At 41.5% G+C, this 15,027-nt stretch overlaps 1 protein-coding gene across 1 annotated transcript; it reads left to right on the top strand.

Annotated features, from left to right (window-relative positions):
- Positions 1-198: 198 nt before the first annotated feature.
- LOC121366660 (E3 ubiquitin-protein ligase rnf213-alpha-like) lies at positions 199-15,015 on the top strand (the record flags this gene model as incomplete). Its single annotated transcript, XM_041491022.1, has 11 exons — positions 199-358; positions 7,881-7,954; positions 8,425-8,554; positions 9,379-9,486; positions 10,361-10,446; positions 10,797-10,970; positions 11,682-11,799; positions 12,189-12,383; positions 12,973-13,109; positions 14,007-14,202; positions 14,726-15,015. Coding segments are annotated over exons 1-11 (1,658 nt in total), but the record flags the coding sequence as incomplete, so codon positions are not given.
- Between the last annotated feature and the right edge of the window lie 12 nt (positions 15,016-15,027).

The following is a 15,027-nucleotide window of genomic DNA, read 5'->3' as shown; positions in this document are numbered from 1 at the left end:
TTAAACCATATGCAATTTACTCATTAAAAAACTAAGGCTTGGGAAAATGTCAAAAATGGCAACTAACTCGGGACATTAAGTATGTGTCGTATTATATTTGGAGGTTATTTCTTATACACATATATGTAACAATATATGTAACAATATATGACCAATTTGTTTTAATTAAGTAATATCTTGTTACTGTAACTGTTTTAGTTTGGTGAAGATGGTGTATGCATTTGCTGCCAAACAACATCGCCCCCTCTGTTGGCACCAGCTGGAACACTCAGTACTTAGAAACTTTGGAGGACTGGATACTGTGGATCCTGTTAAAGTCTTTCAGGAAAAAATCACAGTGATTGTTGAACGAGAAGATGTTTGTATTCTTAGTTATTGATTTACCAATATGCCTAAACTTTAATTAATGTCTGTCACATTGTTATTTCAGTGATTAAACAAAAACTATTTTAAAAATGACATAAAAATGACTGAACCAGAAATTAATTGTTGTGCAATGAACACTGAAAACGAATGTATATATATTTTTTTTTAAAGTTAAAATCTTTCATTCTGTTCCTAACTGGCAGATGTTCACATATTATGTTCCTTATCTACAGATAAAGCAAGTGTAATGAACAAACACAGTTCTTTGCAGTTTCATTAGTATACAACACCTGGGTTAGTGTTAAAATACATGACAAGTCTTTTATAATACATGTCGAAATACAATAAATGTTTTATAACAGTCCTTGACCCACAAATTAAACCTTTATGGGTAATAGTCTTATTCAACTTGCCGTACTAGCACAACAACAATGCTATACAACCCTGAGTTATAACCACTACTGCAGAATTATCTCCCCTTGCCGGATGTATAACCTACACCCGCGCATGGGTAGACCGTATATCCTCGTTTTTTGATTCTGCAGTCCTCCATTGCAGTCGTGTTCGAGTTCTGTAGTAAATTTTTTTGTCAAATTGTTAAATTGTTTATTAATTTGTAATTTTGTTTTACTCTGTCATACGAGGTCTTTTGGGTGATTTACACAGGGGGTTAATGTCTGACACGGCTTCCTCGGGCTCCAACCGGTTGGTTGTGTGTGCTGAGGGGGGTTGTCTTAAACAACTGCCCCAGTTTGATCAGCATTTGTTATGTCGTTCTTGTTGTTTTGAACGCCAGTGTCATATCTGTGTAAATTGGTCCCCCTCCACGTGGGGGAAGGCTAAGAAGCTGTCAAAAGACGCCGAGCATAAGAGGATGATTAGACGTGAACGGGACGGGCGGAGCACAGTGGCAACCTCCGGGGTCGTGCTCCATACCGATTTGCCGTCGGTTGGCAAGTCGGTGTCCAGTTCAAAGAGCTCGCGGGACAAGTGGTAGGCACAAGGGCGCCTCCTCTTCTGTTCGCCATCTTCATGGTGATACCAGTAAACCCGAAGCACCGCTTGGCGCGGAGGGGGCGCTGTTGCACCAGGTTTCTTCCAGGTCAGACTCCGTTCCACCTGGGGATTTGCTTTTGCCTCCGTTGGTGGAGGCGCCACCTGTTACAGTTGTAACAAGGGCATCAGTCGGAGGGAGTGCAGTCGTGGCAGGAACAACTGTGTCTCTCAGTTCCGACTCCCATCATGCTGATGGGGGCAGGGTTATCGGTCCTTCTGTGGAGGGGTCGATTGGCTCTAGGATGAAGTCCGCTTTGCAGCGCCGTTTGTCTCACCAGATTTCTGGTGCAGGGTTGGTCGTGGCGTCCGAGGGTGCCATTTCGGCCAACGCGTCTTTCGGCGCTACTTCGGTAATCGAGCCACTTGGCGAAATCGCGAAGTCTCACAACGTTGTCTCGGTCACGGAGCCGGGTGGCATTGTTTCGGGTGCGACACCAGTGGGCGTCCCTTCTGTTGTTGGGGCACCTGTACAGCGTCATCAACTTTTAGATCGTTCGCACGTGGCTACGTCAACTGGGTTGGCTAATTCACACGTGGTACGTTGGGTTCAGAATTCGGCACAGGATTCGTACGTGTACGAATTTCCTGACGGTCCGGTTCAACCGACGCCACCAGTCCCGTTGTCTGCTTCGGCAGGGATCGGGGAAACTGCAGCTTTCTTGGGTGCGCCTGTGTCAATCCGGACCTGTCAGATCGGGGTAGAGGTTCCAGGCGTTATCCCTCGACTGCGTGGGCGGAACCTTTCGTTCAGGGTCCGATGGTTTCGGGTCGCCCTCAGGGGCGGACTCGGGGGGGACTATGTTTCTCTTTTTGAGAATTTCATGGCCTGGCATGGGGAATCGCCTCCACCAGTCCCTCCACCGCCGGGGATGGGGGCAGGGTTATCGGTCCTTCTGTGGAGGGGTCGATTGGCTCTAGGATGAAGTCCGCTTTGCAGCGCCGTTTGTCTCACCAGATTTCTGGTGCAGGGTTGGTCGTGGCGTCCGAGGGTGCCATTTCGGCCAACGCGTCTTTCGGCGCTACTTCGGTAATCGAGCCACTTGGCGAAATCGCGAAGTCTCACAACGTTGTCTCGGTCACGGAGCCGGGTGGCATTGTTTCGGGTGCGACACCAGTGGGCGTCCCTTCTGTTGTTGGGGCGCCTGTACAGCGTCATCAACTTTTAGATCGTTCGCACGTGGCTACGTCAACTGGGTTGGCTAATTCACACGTGGTACGTTGGGTTCAGAATTCGGCACAGGATTCGTACGTGTACGAATTTCCTGACGGTCCGGTTCAACCGACGCCACCAGTCCCGTTGTCTGCTTCGGCAGGGATCGGGGAAACTGCAGCTTTCTTGGGTGCGCCTGTGTCAATCCAGACCTGTCAGATCGGGGTAGAGGTTCCAGGCGTTATCCCTCGACTGCGTGGGCGGAACCTTTCGTTCAGGGTCCGATGGTTTCGGGTCGCCCTCAGGGGCGGACTCGGGGGGGGGGACTATGTTTCTCTTTTTGAGAATTTCATGGCCTGGCATGGGGAATCGCCTCCACCAGTCCCTCCACCGCCGGGGTTTCCAGCGAGACCGGGGTTGGACCAGTTTGCAGATTCGGCCGGTCCGTATCGTCCTGCCCATGCAGGTTCGTTTTCGTTATGGTCAGCGCATGGCGCGTCGTTTGAAAAAATTTCTTCTTTGGAAGAGGATTTTCCCCTCCGAATCAGTGTGTGGTTCGGGGGAAGGGTCGGCACCAGGTTCATGGCTCGATGAGATTCCCAATTTGGCCGATGGTACGCCAGACGGCGATTATGATTACCAGGCGGTTCTTGGTTTTGTACAGGAACAGGTCCGACTGGTGTGCGTGGATGCAGTTCCGTCGGAGGAGGCTGTTCAGTCTTACAAGGGTGTTTCGTTTGGAAACCGGCCTTTAGCGACGGACGTTCCGCGGCAGGATTTTGGCTTGCCGTTAGCGCACGAGGCACATGAATCTCTTGCGGAGATTGATGCTTTGATTGCGGGTAGCGATTGTATTTTGGGGGCGGTGGTGGAAGAGTTTTCGGCAGCGTTAGCTACTGGAAAACTGTTGTCTGCGGCGAAGGTTTTGTCCACGTCTTCGTATAAGACATTGGGAGCTTCCTTTCGTTTCCGCTACGGTGAAGGCAGACTGCCACCCATCTCCTAATGTCAGTGTGCCACTCACGGATTTAGAGACTTTTGAGAGGTTATCTAAACTTCTTTTTCAAGTCAATAACCATTTAGGTACGTTCCTATTTGGGTTAGATAAAGCAGTCACGGGTCTTCCGCCGATGGCTAAGGGTTGTTTGTTGGCGGCTTCTAAAGCCTCTCATCACGTCACTCAGCTTGCTGGGCGTGTTTTTGCCAACAGTCTACTTCTGCGTCGGGATCACTACCTGGCGGGACTGAGAGCGACGGGTGTGGTTGGCCTCCACCTGTTAAGAAATCGACTTTTCTTGACAGTTATCAGATCCCTGTGGTGTCTGATTCGGGTGTGCAGTCGGGTAATGCCCGTGGTTCATCGAAACAGGGACGTTTTCGGGGAAACCGGCACGTTTTCGTGGTTCTGCTCAGGGCAAGGAGCCCAGGAGTGGGAAGCAGCCGGGATGAGGGTGCGTAGACAATCGACATCTGCTTACGGAGGTTCCGTTAGCAGATCTTCCTGTGGGGGGCAGATTGCGCCCCGTTAGCAGATCTTCCTGTGGGGGGCAGATTGCGCCATTTTGTTCAAAGTTGGTGCGAACTGCCAGATCTGGACCCATTGGTTTTGTCGGTTGTCTGCAACGGATACAGAATTCCGTTTTCATCACCCCTCCATGACGTCCTCTGTCGACAAACGAGTACTGGTGGAGAAGATGGTTCGAGAAACAGAACGCCATCCAGGAGGTAGATTTGGGCACTCCGGGATTTTATTCCCATCTGTTCTTCGCCCAAAAGAAGAATGGCGAGTGGCGACCAATTCTAGACCTGAAGCCGCTGAATTCTTACGTCGTTATTCCATCTATGAAGATGGAGACAGTTCAGTCTGTTCGCGCTTTGCTTCAGGTGGGGAATGGGCGGCGTCCATCGATTTGAAAGACGCTTACCTGCATGTTGCAATCCATCGGGATTTTTGGAACTACTTGCGGTTCCTCTACGACAGCAGAGCTTACGAGTTTCAAGTTCTGCCGTTCGGATTGGCCACAAGCTCTCACGTCTTTACTCGGGTAGTAAAGGCAGTGGTGGGTATACGGATGCACAATTACCTGGACGATTGGTTAATTCCGGCGGCGTCACAGACGGCATGTCTTGTGGGCGTGGAGTTCGTGATCGACATGATTCTCCGATTGGGGTTTATTCCCAATTGAGTCAAGTCGGAATTAGTGCCAACGCAGGTTTTCACTTATCTCGGGGTGGTTTTCAACCTTGTGGAGGCGTCCGTTCTTCCGACGGATTCACGACTTCACAATTTCACGACGTTGGCGCAACTTCTTCTGGTGGAGCAAAGTGCGTCGGTGCGCACGCTCCATGTGTTGATAGGCCATCTCGAATCACTGGTGGCGCTGAATGTGCGGTTCAGACAGTTCAAGAGACCGCTTCAATGGCATTTGTCCCGGGTGTGGGATGGTCTCAGCTGGGATTTGGTGATACCATTGGGGCCTCGGTTCATTCTTCCAATCCAAGAGTGTCTAGTGGACAAGTGTATGTCCCAGGCCGTTCCTTTACACCCACTTTCTCCAGAGTTGGTCCTGTTTACCGATGCTTCCCTCGAGGGGTTCGGTGCACACCTTTTGGATCAACATCTGTCAGGGGTGTGGACTCCTTCAGAGAGGAGTCGTCACATCAACCTGTTGGAGATGGAAGCAGTGTGTCGCGCTTGTCTCCATTTCAGGACTGTTATTCGACATCGTCAAATTTTGTTGAGGTCGGACAACATGTCAGTTGTTGCATACCTCAATCGGTGGGGAGGCACCAAATCCCTGTCATTGAGTCTTGCGGTTTTGGAGATTCTGGAATGGTGCGACGATTGGGGAGTGGTGTTATCGGCCAAACACATTCCTTCGTCTGTGAACATCTTGGCGGACGCTTTGAGTTGTCGTTCCCCAGTTCAGACGGAGTGGATGTTGCACCGGACGGTGGCTTATCGAGTTCTTCAGTTGTCCTCAACTCGATAGGTTTGCCACTCGCCTGAACAATCAGTTGCCAGTGTTTGTATCGCCGGTACCAGACCCACTGGCACTGGAGTACGATGTGTTGAGCATGGACTGAACGGGACTGGATTTTTACGCCTTTCCCCCTCCGGTTCTGCTTGGCAAGGTTCTGACAAAGATCAGACAGCAACTTTGTCGTGTCACGCTCATAGCCCCGAGTTGGGCAGCTCAAGCCTGGTTTCCTCCGCTCCTGTCACTTTTAGTGCAGGAGCCGGTGCGGTTGCCGTTGATACCTGATCTGCTCAGTCAGAGACTGCGTCGGACAGAGTGGCATCCGAAGCCGGAGGTTTTCCGACTTCACGCATGGCGGTTGTCGGGGTTTCCCTCCGAAACCGAGGCTTTTCTAAACGGGTTGCTGAGCTCGTCTCCTCTTCGAAGCGCCAGTCTACGGAGAGGGTCTACCAGTGTCACTGGCGCACTTGGGTTCGTTGGGCGACTGAGAGGGACGTGGATCCCTTGTTGCCTACTGTTAATGACTTAGCTGAGTACTTTCTGGCTCTTGTCCAAGAAAGACAGTTGAAGGTTCAAACAGTGAGAAGTCACCGGTTGTCCATTTTCACTACTCTGAGGCAGTGTGGACGTCAAGATTTCTCAACGAATCTCGTGTTGCATGACTTGCTTAAGTCGTTGCAAAACACGGTTGAGAAGCCTTCAATTTTGCCTAAATGGAATGTTTTTCTGGTTCTGCATGCACTCAAAGGCAAGCCCTACGAGCCTTTGAAATTTGCCAGTCTTCGTCATTTGACTTTGTTTCTGGTCTCACTAGCGGCTTGCCATCGTATTAGTGAGATTCATGCTTTTTTGCATGATTTGGTGGATTACAATACGGACGGGTCAGTTACGTTACGTACTGATCCTGTTTTTGTGGCTAAGAACCAGGTGCCAGGGGAAGAGTTTCCTCCGACCATCATTCAGTGTTTATCTCGTACGCTTTCTGCGGATAATTCTGATAGACTTCTTTGTCCGGTGCGGGCTTTGAAATTCTATTTGGAGCATACTAGAAATCTCCGGCAAAACACTAAGAGACTTTATCTCTTTCACACGCCAACCGGGAGACATTACGAAGAATGCTTTGTCGAGATGGATTGCTGCAACCATCAAACTGGCATATGAGAAGGCGGGTGATCATGTTCTGTGGGATTTCTCCGTTCGACCTCATGAGATTCGGGCAATTTCTGCTTCCCTTAATTTCCATGATTCTTTGGACATTTTCAAGGTCATGAGTGGGGGGTTTTGGAAAGGTCGACACACGTTTGACCGGTTTTATTTCCGTGATATGGCTGTTGGTCCGGACGGAACTCGGCGGATTCAATCAGTCATTTCGGTGCGCAGGGCCACGAGTAGGAGGCGACCCTTATTTCGTCCGGTCGCTACCGGCAGTCTTTCTGGGAGATAGTTCTCCACCTCCTGTTTGGAGAGTGGGGGGTGGGGGGGGGGTGGATGGTTGACTATCTGGGGCAGTCTAGTGTCTTTTACCATTACTTGGTGTGCGGGTTAACTTGGTTTACTTTTAATTGGGGTTGTAGTTCTTCAATTTAAAAGTCACTTTGACATTTTATACCTCGTATGATGTGGGTTGCTTTTTCACTGTATCATTACTTGAGACGAACACTACTGGTTGAATGGTTAAGCCCTCCGTGTTTTCTTACCTCCTCCCTTTAATGTTAAATTCTCGTGCTTTAACGGTGTTATATCACGTCTGTTATAGCATTGTTGTTGTGCTAATACGGTAAGTTGAATAAGACTATTAAAAAATTTGTTTCTAATTTTCATTATTATTCATACATACCTAGTACTAGCACAACAACCGTTACCTCCCACCCGCCCCGAGGGAGGTCTTTTTTGATTCAGTCATTCCGGACTTTGAATCGATAGCGAGGATATACGGTCTACCCATGCGCGGATGTAGGTTATACATCCGGCAAGGGGAGATAATTCTGCAGTGGAGGTTATAACTCAGGGTCGTATAGCATTGTTGTTGTGCTAGTACTAGGTAAGTATGAATAATAGTGAAAATTAGAAAACATTTTTCTAAAATACCCCAAAATAAACATAATATTTTTAAATTGTACAGAAATCATAATACAGAATATTAATTATGTCAGATTTGCCTATTCACTTACAGTCTTGTTCATTGAAATTGATTGATTTTGACAAAATGTGATTATATACAGTCAACTTATGCAACATTTAGAGGTTTAAAATGGTTGGAGCCCTATTGTTGTTGTTATGATAATTATCATCATCATCATCTCAGACTGATATGGTTTGTTTTACAGCGACATAAAGGTGACCCCATAAACACAACAGCTGGATTGATACAGGCAGCACTATTTGGAGATGGTACTGGCAGGTCAGTTTATGTAGCTATTTGTCAGACCTGGCAACCTTCCCTGATTCCAAGGGTGACTTCTGGTATTTGATCAAATCTCCTGGATCCCTGCCTGGGAGGATGCTTCTCCCAGGAAATCACATTTTTCTAAGTATAAAGGTTCATGGGTACACATAGCCATAATAAGAAGAGCTCTTGGCTGAAATACTACAGGCCATAGGCTCAAGTGATGTCAATGGATACAGATTTGTCCACATCCCAACCAGTGCACAATGACATCAAAGGCCATGGGATAGCATACAAAAGATCACTTTAGGTAGCAAGTGTTCTCTGACCAAGTTTTGAAATAACTAAAGTATTCAACCCTAAATAGCTGTTGTTTAAAATTTCTTTTCTGTAATAACACCAATATATATATAATTTAATAAAAACTGGGTCTTTCTTAATGTAGGTATAAACCCTCGTGTAACCCATCAATTAATATTTTTCAGTGAAAGTCGTTATCTTCTGCTTTTGACTGAGAACTATGGTGCTCTTGGAATACTACAACAGCTTCTTGGACAGCGCCGAGTGATCACCATATTTGGAAGCAGTTTTCCTAAAGATCAGGAATACACACAGGTGATGGCTTAATCTCTCACTCCTTTTGATTGGTTGTTCTAAAGTCAGTATGTTATCATCACTAACAATGATTTCCAAGAATTGTAGGTTTCTATCCATTGTCATTTCCATTTAATTTTCATTGGCATTAATTCAGATTTTAGTTTTAAAACATTAAATGTAAAGAACATGCAATTGTTTGCAAATTAACTGTATCTGAAATCACTAATAGTACATGTATTTATGACAAGCCTTCCCCTTAATGTATGTTCCATCCAACTTAAAATTACCAAATATCGCCTTAAATGCTTGAAAAGGGGCAGGACGTAGCCCAGTGGGAAAGCGCTTATTTGATGTGCATTCAGTCTAGGATAGATTCCCATTGGGCTTTTTTCGTTCCTGCCAGTGCACCACAGCTGGTATATCAAAGTATGTGCTATCCTGTCTGTGGGATGATGCATATAAAAGATCCCTTGGTGCTAATGGAAAAGAGTAGCCCATGAAGTGGTGATAGCGGGTTTCCTCTCTCAATATCTGTGTGATCTTTAACCATATAACCATAAATACAAAGTGCATCGTTAAATAAAATATTTCCTTCCTTCCTGAATGTATGAAAATGTGTCAGTGATTACAAGCAGTTCAAAAGATATATGCATCTAGAGCCGTAGATAGCTTTTATCAATTTGTTTTATGTGTCTTCCACATTCCAGATTCTTTCTATAAGGCCTTGAAAGTGTCTTCAATGATTTTATTTGTTTGTTGGTTGTGTTACATTACAATATACCCATGAGTTTATCATATACTAGTAATTTTTGGAGAAATATGCCATTTTAATTAATTTCCAGGTTTGCCGAAACATTAACCGTATCAAAGTGTGTATGGAAACTGGAAACACAGTGATTTTGCTCAACCTTGAAAACCTGTACGAGAGTCTGTATGATGCCTTAAATCAGGTAAGAATATTTTATTTTAATTTGAGTGTAATGTAAAAAGTGAATTAAGATATTGTAATTTAAAATTCAAGTATTGTGCATAGTAAAATGCCAATAAAAATAATATCCTTTTTATATTAAATATTTATTCACAATATTTATTCACTTTATTCTTAACCTTTAGACTACTGGATTAAATTTTGACAAAAACCATGTTGAGTGGGTACAAGTTTATAATTTTTACTCACATAAATTCACTTAAATGTTTTATAAATACAAAAAATAAAGTTCATATTTTATAAATACATAAAATAAAGTATTATTTTCGTGGATTTTTCTAATTTTTTTGATATTTTAGATCAGTTATTGTTGATTAAAATTAGGCAAAGAATAGCAAAACTTGCAATTACTTCAGGCATTTGTGGCCAGCTGTCCAGTATTTATGTCCATTATTCCCAATAACAGTGGTTTTCTGACCAGAATGTTTTTTGAAAAAACGAACTATGATTAATATTGCAATATTTGATGAGTTTCGTTGTCATTAAAATGATCAAATTTATTATCAAATTAGCTGACACAATCAGCTATCGATCACTGAAAATGACCGCGATGTGCCACCATTGTTGTCAAGTGGAAATACTTGCCCAACTCAAAATTCCATTGACAAAACAAAATTTAAAGATACAGGAAACAGAGTTGTCTTCCATTTCCTCTTAATAAATTGTTTTCGGCAAGTGTCATGTGCAAAATGGCAGGAAATATGAATTGGAGTGTACAGTATGATAAAAGGTTTACATATTTGCTAAGAAAATTATAGCCAATACGATTTTATACTGCAGTGTCTATTCTGTAAAAATAATACAGTTTGTCATACTGAATTTCTGTTTTTTAACAGTACTATGCTCGACTTGGTGGAGAACGATTTGTTGATCTTGGCCTTGGAACACACCGTGTGAAGTGCCGAGTTCACCAGGAATTCCGGTAAGATCAACAGCATAATGAAGTGGCATGTATGAGGAGCAATGAATCAATACAGAATAATTCACATCCAGTTGCTTGAAATCTGTCTTTTTAATGACAGCAACTTAACAGAGGGTGCTTGATTTTTGTTTACTAGATTAGGTCAATTTGCTTAAAATCAGAAAAAGCTTAACAGAGGAGAAAACTTAACACCTACTTAGAAATACCTCTTTCAGTTATTTTCTCTGTAACCTTGTAAAAGTATATCAGGAATGTGCATATAGGTTTTAATTTACTTTTGAGATATACTTTTTCATATTATTAATTGTAATAAAATTAGATACCAAAAGACATCTGTCTTTACATTTCAGACTGATTGTTGTGGCAGAGAAGCAGATTGTGTATGAAAAGTTCCCAATTCCACTGATAAATCGGCTGGAGAAACATTTCCTGAGATTGAACAACATAATGAATGAAAACCAGTCCGAGTTTGCAGCTGAACTTGACCGCTGGGCAAATCAGTTTGTTTCACCATACAGAACAGGGTACTAAATTGCACTTACATTTAACATGCTGATTTGCTACTTTTCTACAATACATTTCTAACCATAATCCAGGGTACTGGTCTGCAATTCAAACCATGTTCCATGGTATGTAATTTTTATGTCGCCTTTACAAAGTAAAAAGGAGAGATAAAGGTATTGCCTTTCTATGGCAGAGGCAATGGCATCAACTTTTGCACTCAATGCAACATTGAAGTTTCACATTTAGCATAATTTCTCACAAACTATAAATACTCATAAATATCTACATCACTGATGCTTGGTTTATAGTTATATCTATGAATGTCCATCTCGATACAAAATTGTAACTGAATTTTGTAATAGAATTGGGTTTTTTATAGTTTAATTAAATAATTTTTAACCATACAATGAGATAAACTTTAATGGATGCAACTTTCAGCAACACCCAGTTTGTAAAACATCTCATTCCATGGAATTCTTGTTATACGTTTTTATTCATTTGGCCAATATGGAAAAACCCAGCTTAAAATTCTCATGAGTTATCAATATATACAAATAAGAAGATTATTCAGTTATTACTACTGCTTTTGCCAACAGATGTCAGAGATTATTAAAGTGTTCTTTATTTTCAGTTTAACCTGACCTGAAACTAATGGTAAGAGGAAAATGCGATTACCTTTGAGGTCAGGTTAAGTATTCATGAAAATAAATACAGTTTTGTGTATTTTAAAGATACAACAAAGAACCATATATGAACATTGCTGATGCTTTCATGGGCTTCCACCCAGACACCACTGCAGCCATTGTTTTACAGGTTTGGAAACAGAAAGGAGGCCATGCTGATGATCAGGTAAGATCATTATGTGTTTCTCATTGCTAAATTATGTTGAATATATGGAATGGGAGATCATTGCTCACCTCTCACTACACAATTATGAGAAATAACTTTTTAGAAAACACTAATCAAAACTACATTGTACTAATATAGGCCTACATATTTAATTACCTTTTTTTAAAGACATGTTTATATAGTTCAAAATTCCATCCAGATGCAATGTGAATTCCTGGGACATTATTGACAGTTCTAATTTTCATGTCTTGTGAAGCATGTAAAATATTTGTCCAATGTTTGTGAATGCTGAGTCACTTCCTGCCCCACAAAGGGTACCTTCAAATCAGCAACACTAGTAACATTATACATTTTAATTTCCACAAGTAATATCTCCAACTTCTTTCCAGTTCTTGGAAGATTGCCAGAAGATGCTACTGTGGTGTGCTACACCAGATTCTGTTTTGCGTCTCAAAGATACACAACTGTACACTGAGGAACACAGAGTTTTCAACATATATTTTAGAGAACAACCTCATGATGACATCTTCAAGTACATGGTCTATAGACATCAAATGACAAGGAACACTGGTTTATTTGCTCAGGTAAATAAACTAATTTTATTATAAATTTTGGTTATAAATAAGACAAAAGCAAACAAAGTTTTTTTATACTCACAAAAATGTGTCAGTGTGATTCAAGGCAATTCAAAACATTAATCGTGGACAATGTTAAATCTGTATATATGTATCCATCAATGGTATCTTATACATTTAGTGGTAAAAGATTTAATTAAAAAATACTTGGAGCTCCAAAACATTGTGTTTTTCTTCTTTTTGAAATTTACCGTTTCTTGCTTAGCCTATTCATTTCTGTACATCCGGTGTGTTTTGATTCTATATCAGCTGAAGACCGTGTCATGGAATGACTGTTTTAGTAGGGCAGTGATCACCATTTTTTGCTATTATATTGCACTGCTCTACTATTTGGTGTCTATAAGAATTTTAATAATACTGGTTTTTAGTAATTACCTGTTTGAAATGCACCCTAATGAATCATCTGGATGTTTAACAACTCAAAGCACTGAACTTCACGAATATAAGCATAAAAGCTCATCACCAGATACAGTTTGATATTCTGTAATAATTTGCATTGTCTGCTCTGCCTTATTGGTATTTATGTCATGGTTTGCAGGTGACAACCCATTCAAAGCTTTTGACTGACCAGGAGAAAGAAAAGATCATGACTTGCTTTGACTTGACAGCAAACAACATAATTCTTCTCACTCTCCAGTCTTTTGACACAGAACAGCAATTCTGTCAACAAATCAGGTATGCTATTGACCAACAGATGAGGTACATCAAGTCATATAGGTTTGTATTATCAATTCAGAAATATTGTGATATCAGATCAAAAATATATGATTAGATAGAAATATATGATTAGATCAGAAATGCTGTATCATCAGATCAAGTAGTTTTGTACCGTCAGATCAGTTTGTTTTTTACCATCAGATCATGCTGTCATGTATTAACAAGACTGCTTTTTTTTTTTTACATAGTATTTGACTGGATGATTTATTTCACAAACATAGTCTTATATGTAGGTAGTACTAAACCAAATAACTTCCGGATGGGTCAAAGTGCACCAAACTTTTGATAGAGAAGTGAATACCACAAATCATGTGATTGGTTATAAATGTGAGTGTGTTGGTTGTAAAAAAAAAAAATTTCATCTGGTCTAACAATGTATGCTATTTTATTTCATCTAATACCACTGTGTCAAGTAGCCTTGTGCTTGGAACATGTATGGGGTACCTGTAAAAAAAAGTACTCAAATTTTGTGGGAAACTAGGGGTGTTGTAAAAACATCTGGTTATACCGAAAATGAGACATGAAAGGTATCATTTTATGCAGTTAATACTTTGAGGTAGGGGTTGTAGTACTGGTATTAATGGGTCATAGTTTGGTTGATATATTGCATATAGTGTTTTTAAACGCAAACGTTAACATGGTCGCCTATGGGATTTTAATTGGTATAGTCCAACCTGTAGTATTTTTTACTGCATAACTCCATTGTGTTATTTTCAGTAGTTTGGGGTTTGTTTTTTCACTGTTTTTCTAATATTCATTTATACTGGTAGCTGTCACATCTGTTCAGATATTGACTCTTATTTATTATTTTGTTGTTGGGGTCATAATTAAGAATGACTAAAAAAAATTGTGTAGAAATTTTGTTGAGAAGTCTGGCAGTGGATTGAAAGTCATGTTGATACAGTGTGGTTCTGGAGACAAGAACATGAGTTTGATAAAGAGTGCACAGTACTGTGTTGTGGATGAACTGCCTGATGATGACCGGGAGTTTGCTGTGTTTTTCATTGTCCAACTGCCCAGAGTGGCTGGTGGATGTTTTACAGGATTTATGGTAGGTTCCTACACATTTCCTGGTATGTTATTGCACATTTTAGGTATTTTGTTAATGGCTTAACTGTTGAACGTATATTTTAGATCATATACATTTATATTATAAGTTGTTATAAATTTATTGCAAATTGCTACTCATACTTGAATAAGGAAGCTAAACAAACAAATACATGTACTTGGTTTTTCACTTGTAATCTAATTTTTTAAGATGCTAGTTTGATCACATTTCCTGACCTATAATTCAAAAGGTCTTATTAGCATTGAGGAAATTAAGAGAGGATGACTTGGTTCTTGATTTGTCAAAAGATCTTCTTAAGAAATTAAATGTTTAAAGAAAATGGTATTGCTGTAAAAAGATTATACATATGAAATTTTTACTAAGGATATACAAGGATTATATGGCTTTATTAATTAAGAATACTTGTAAAATGTCCTGTATGTGATTTTAGCTGTATACTGTACTGTTTTTTTTATAATTGTAAGATGAAGAAAACATATTTTCTAATTGTATATTGTTTTTATAGGCTGGAAAATGGCATTCTCTGCACATTGATGAGTTACGACCTGAAGGAAACCTTCCGTCAGTCCATCAGCTCCACAACAACTCTCCTGCCAATGTGCTGCAAGGTCGAGCTCCCCATGAAGAACCCAGCAGAGTTACTCCTAATGATACACAAATAGGACCCTTAAACATGGACTCCCATCTTGCCAGAGAAGTCCAGCAGCATGAGGAAATGGAAGTGACAGAAAATACTGTTGATCAAGAAAATGAGGACCTTGCTACAGTTGATTTGGACAATATTGTTCTTGAGAGGTGCCTCAAGAG

The sequence above is a fragment of the Gigantopelta aegis genome, unplaced genomic scaffold, assembly GCF_016097555.1.
Source record: "Gigantopelta aegis isolate Gae_Host unplaced genomic scaffold, Gae_host_genome ctg6533_pilon_pilon:::debris, whole genome shotgun sequence".
NCBI classification, from domain to species: domain Eukaryota; kingdom Metazoa; phylum Mollusca; class Gastropoda; order Neomphalida; family Peltospiridae; genus Gigantopelta; species Gigantopelta aegis.
This window is presented reverse-complemented; position numbering and strand designations above follow the sequence as displayed.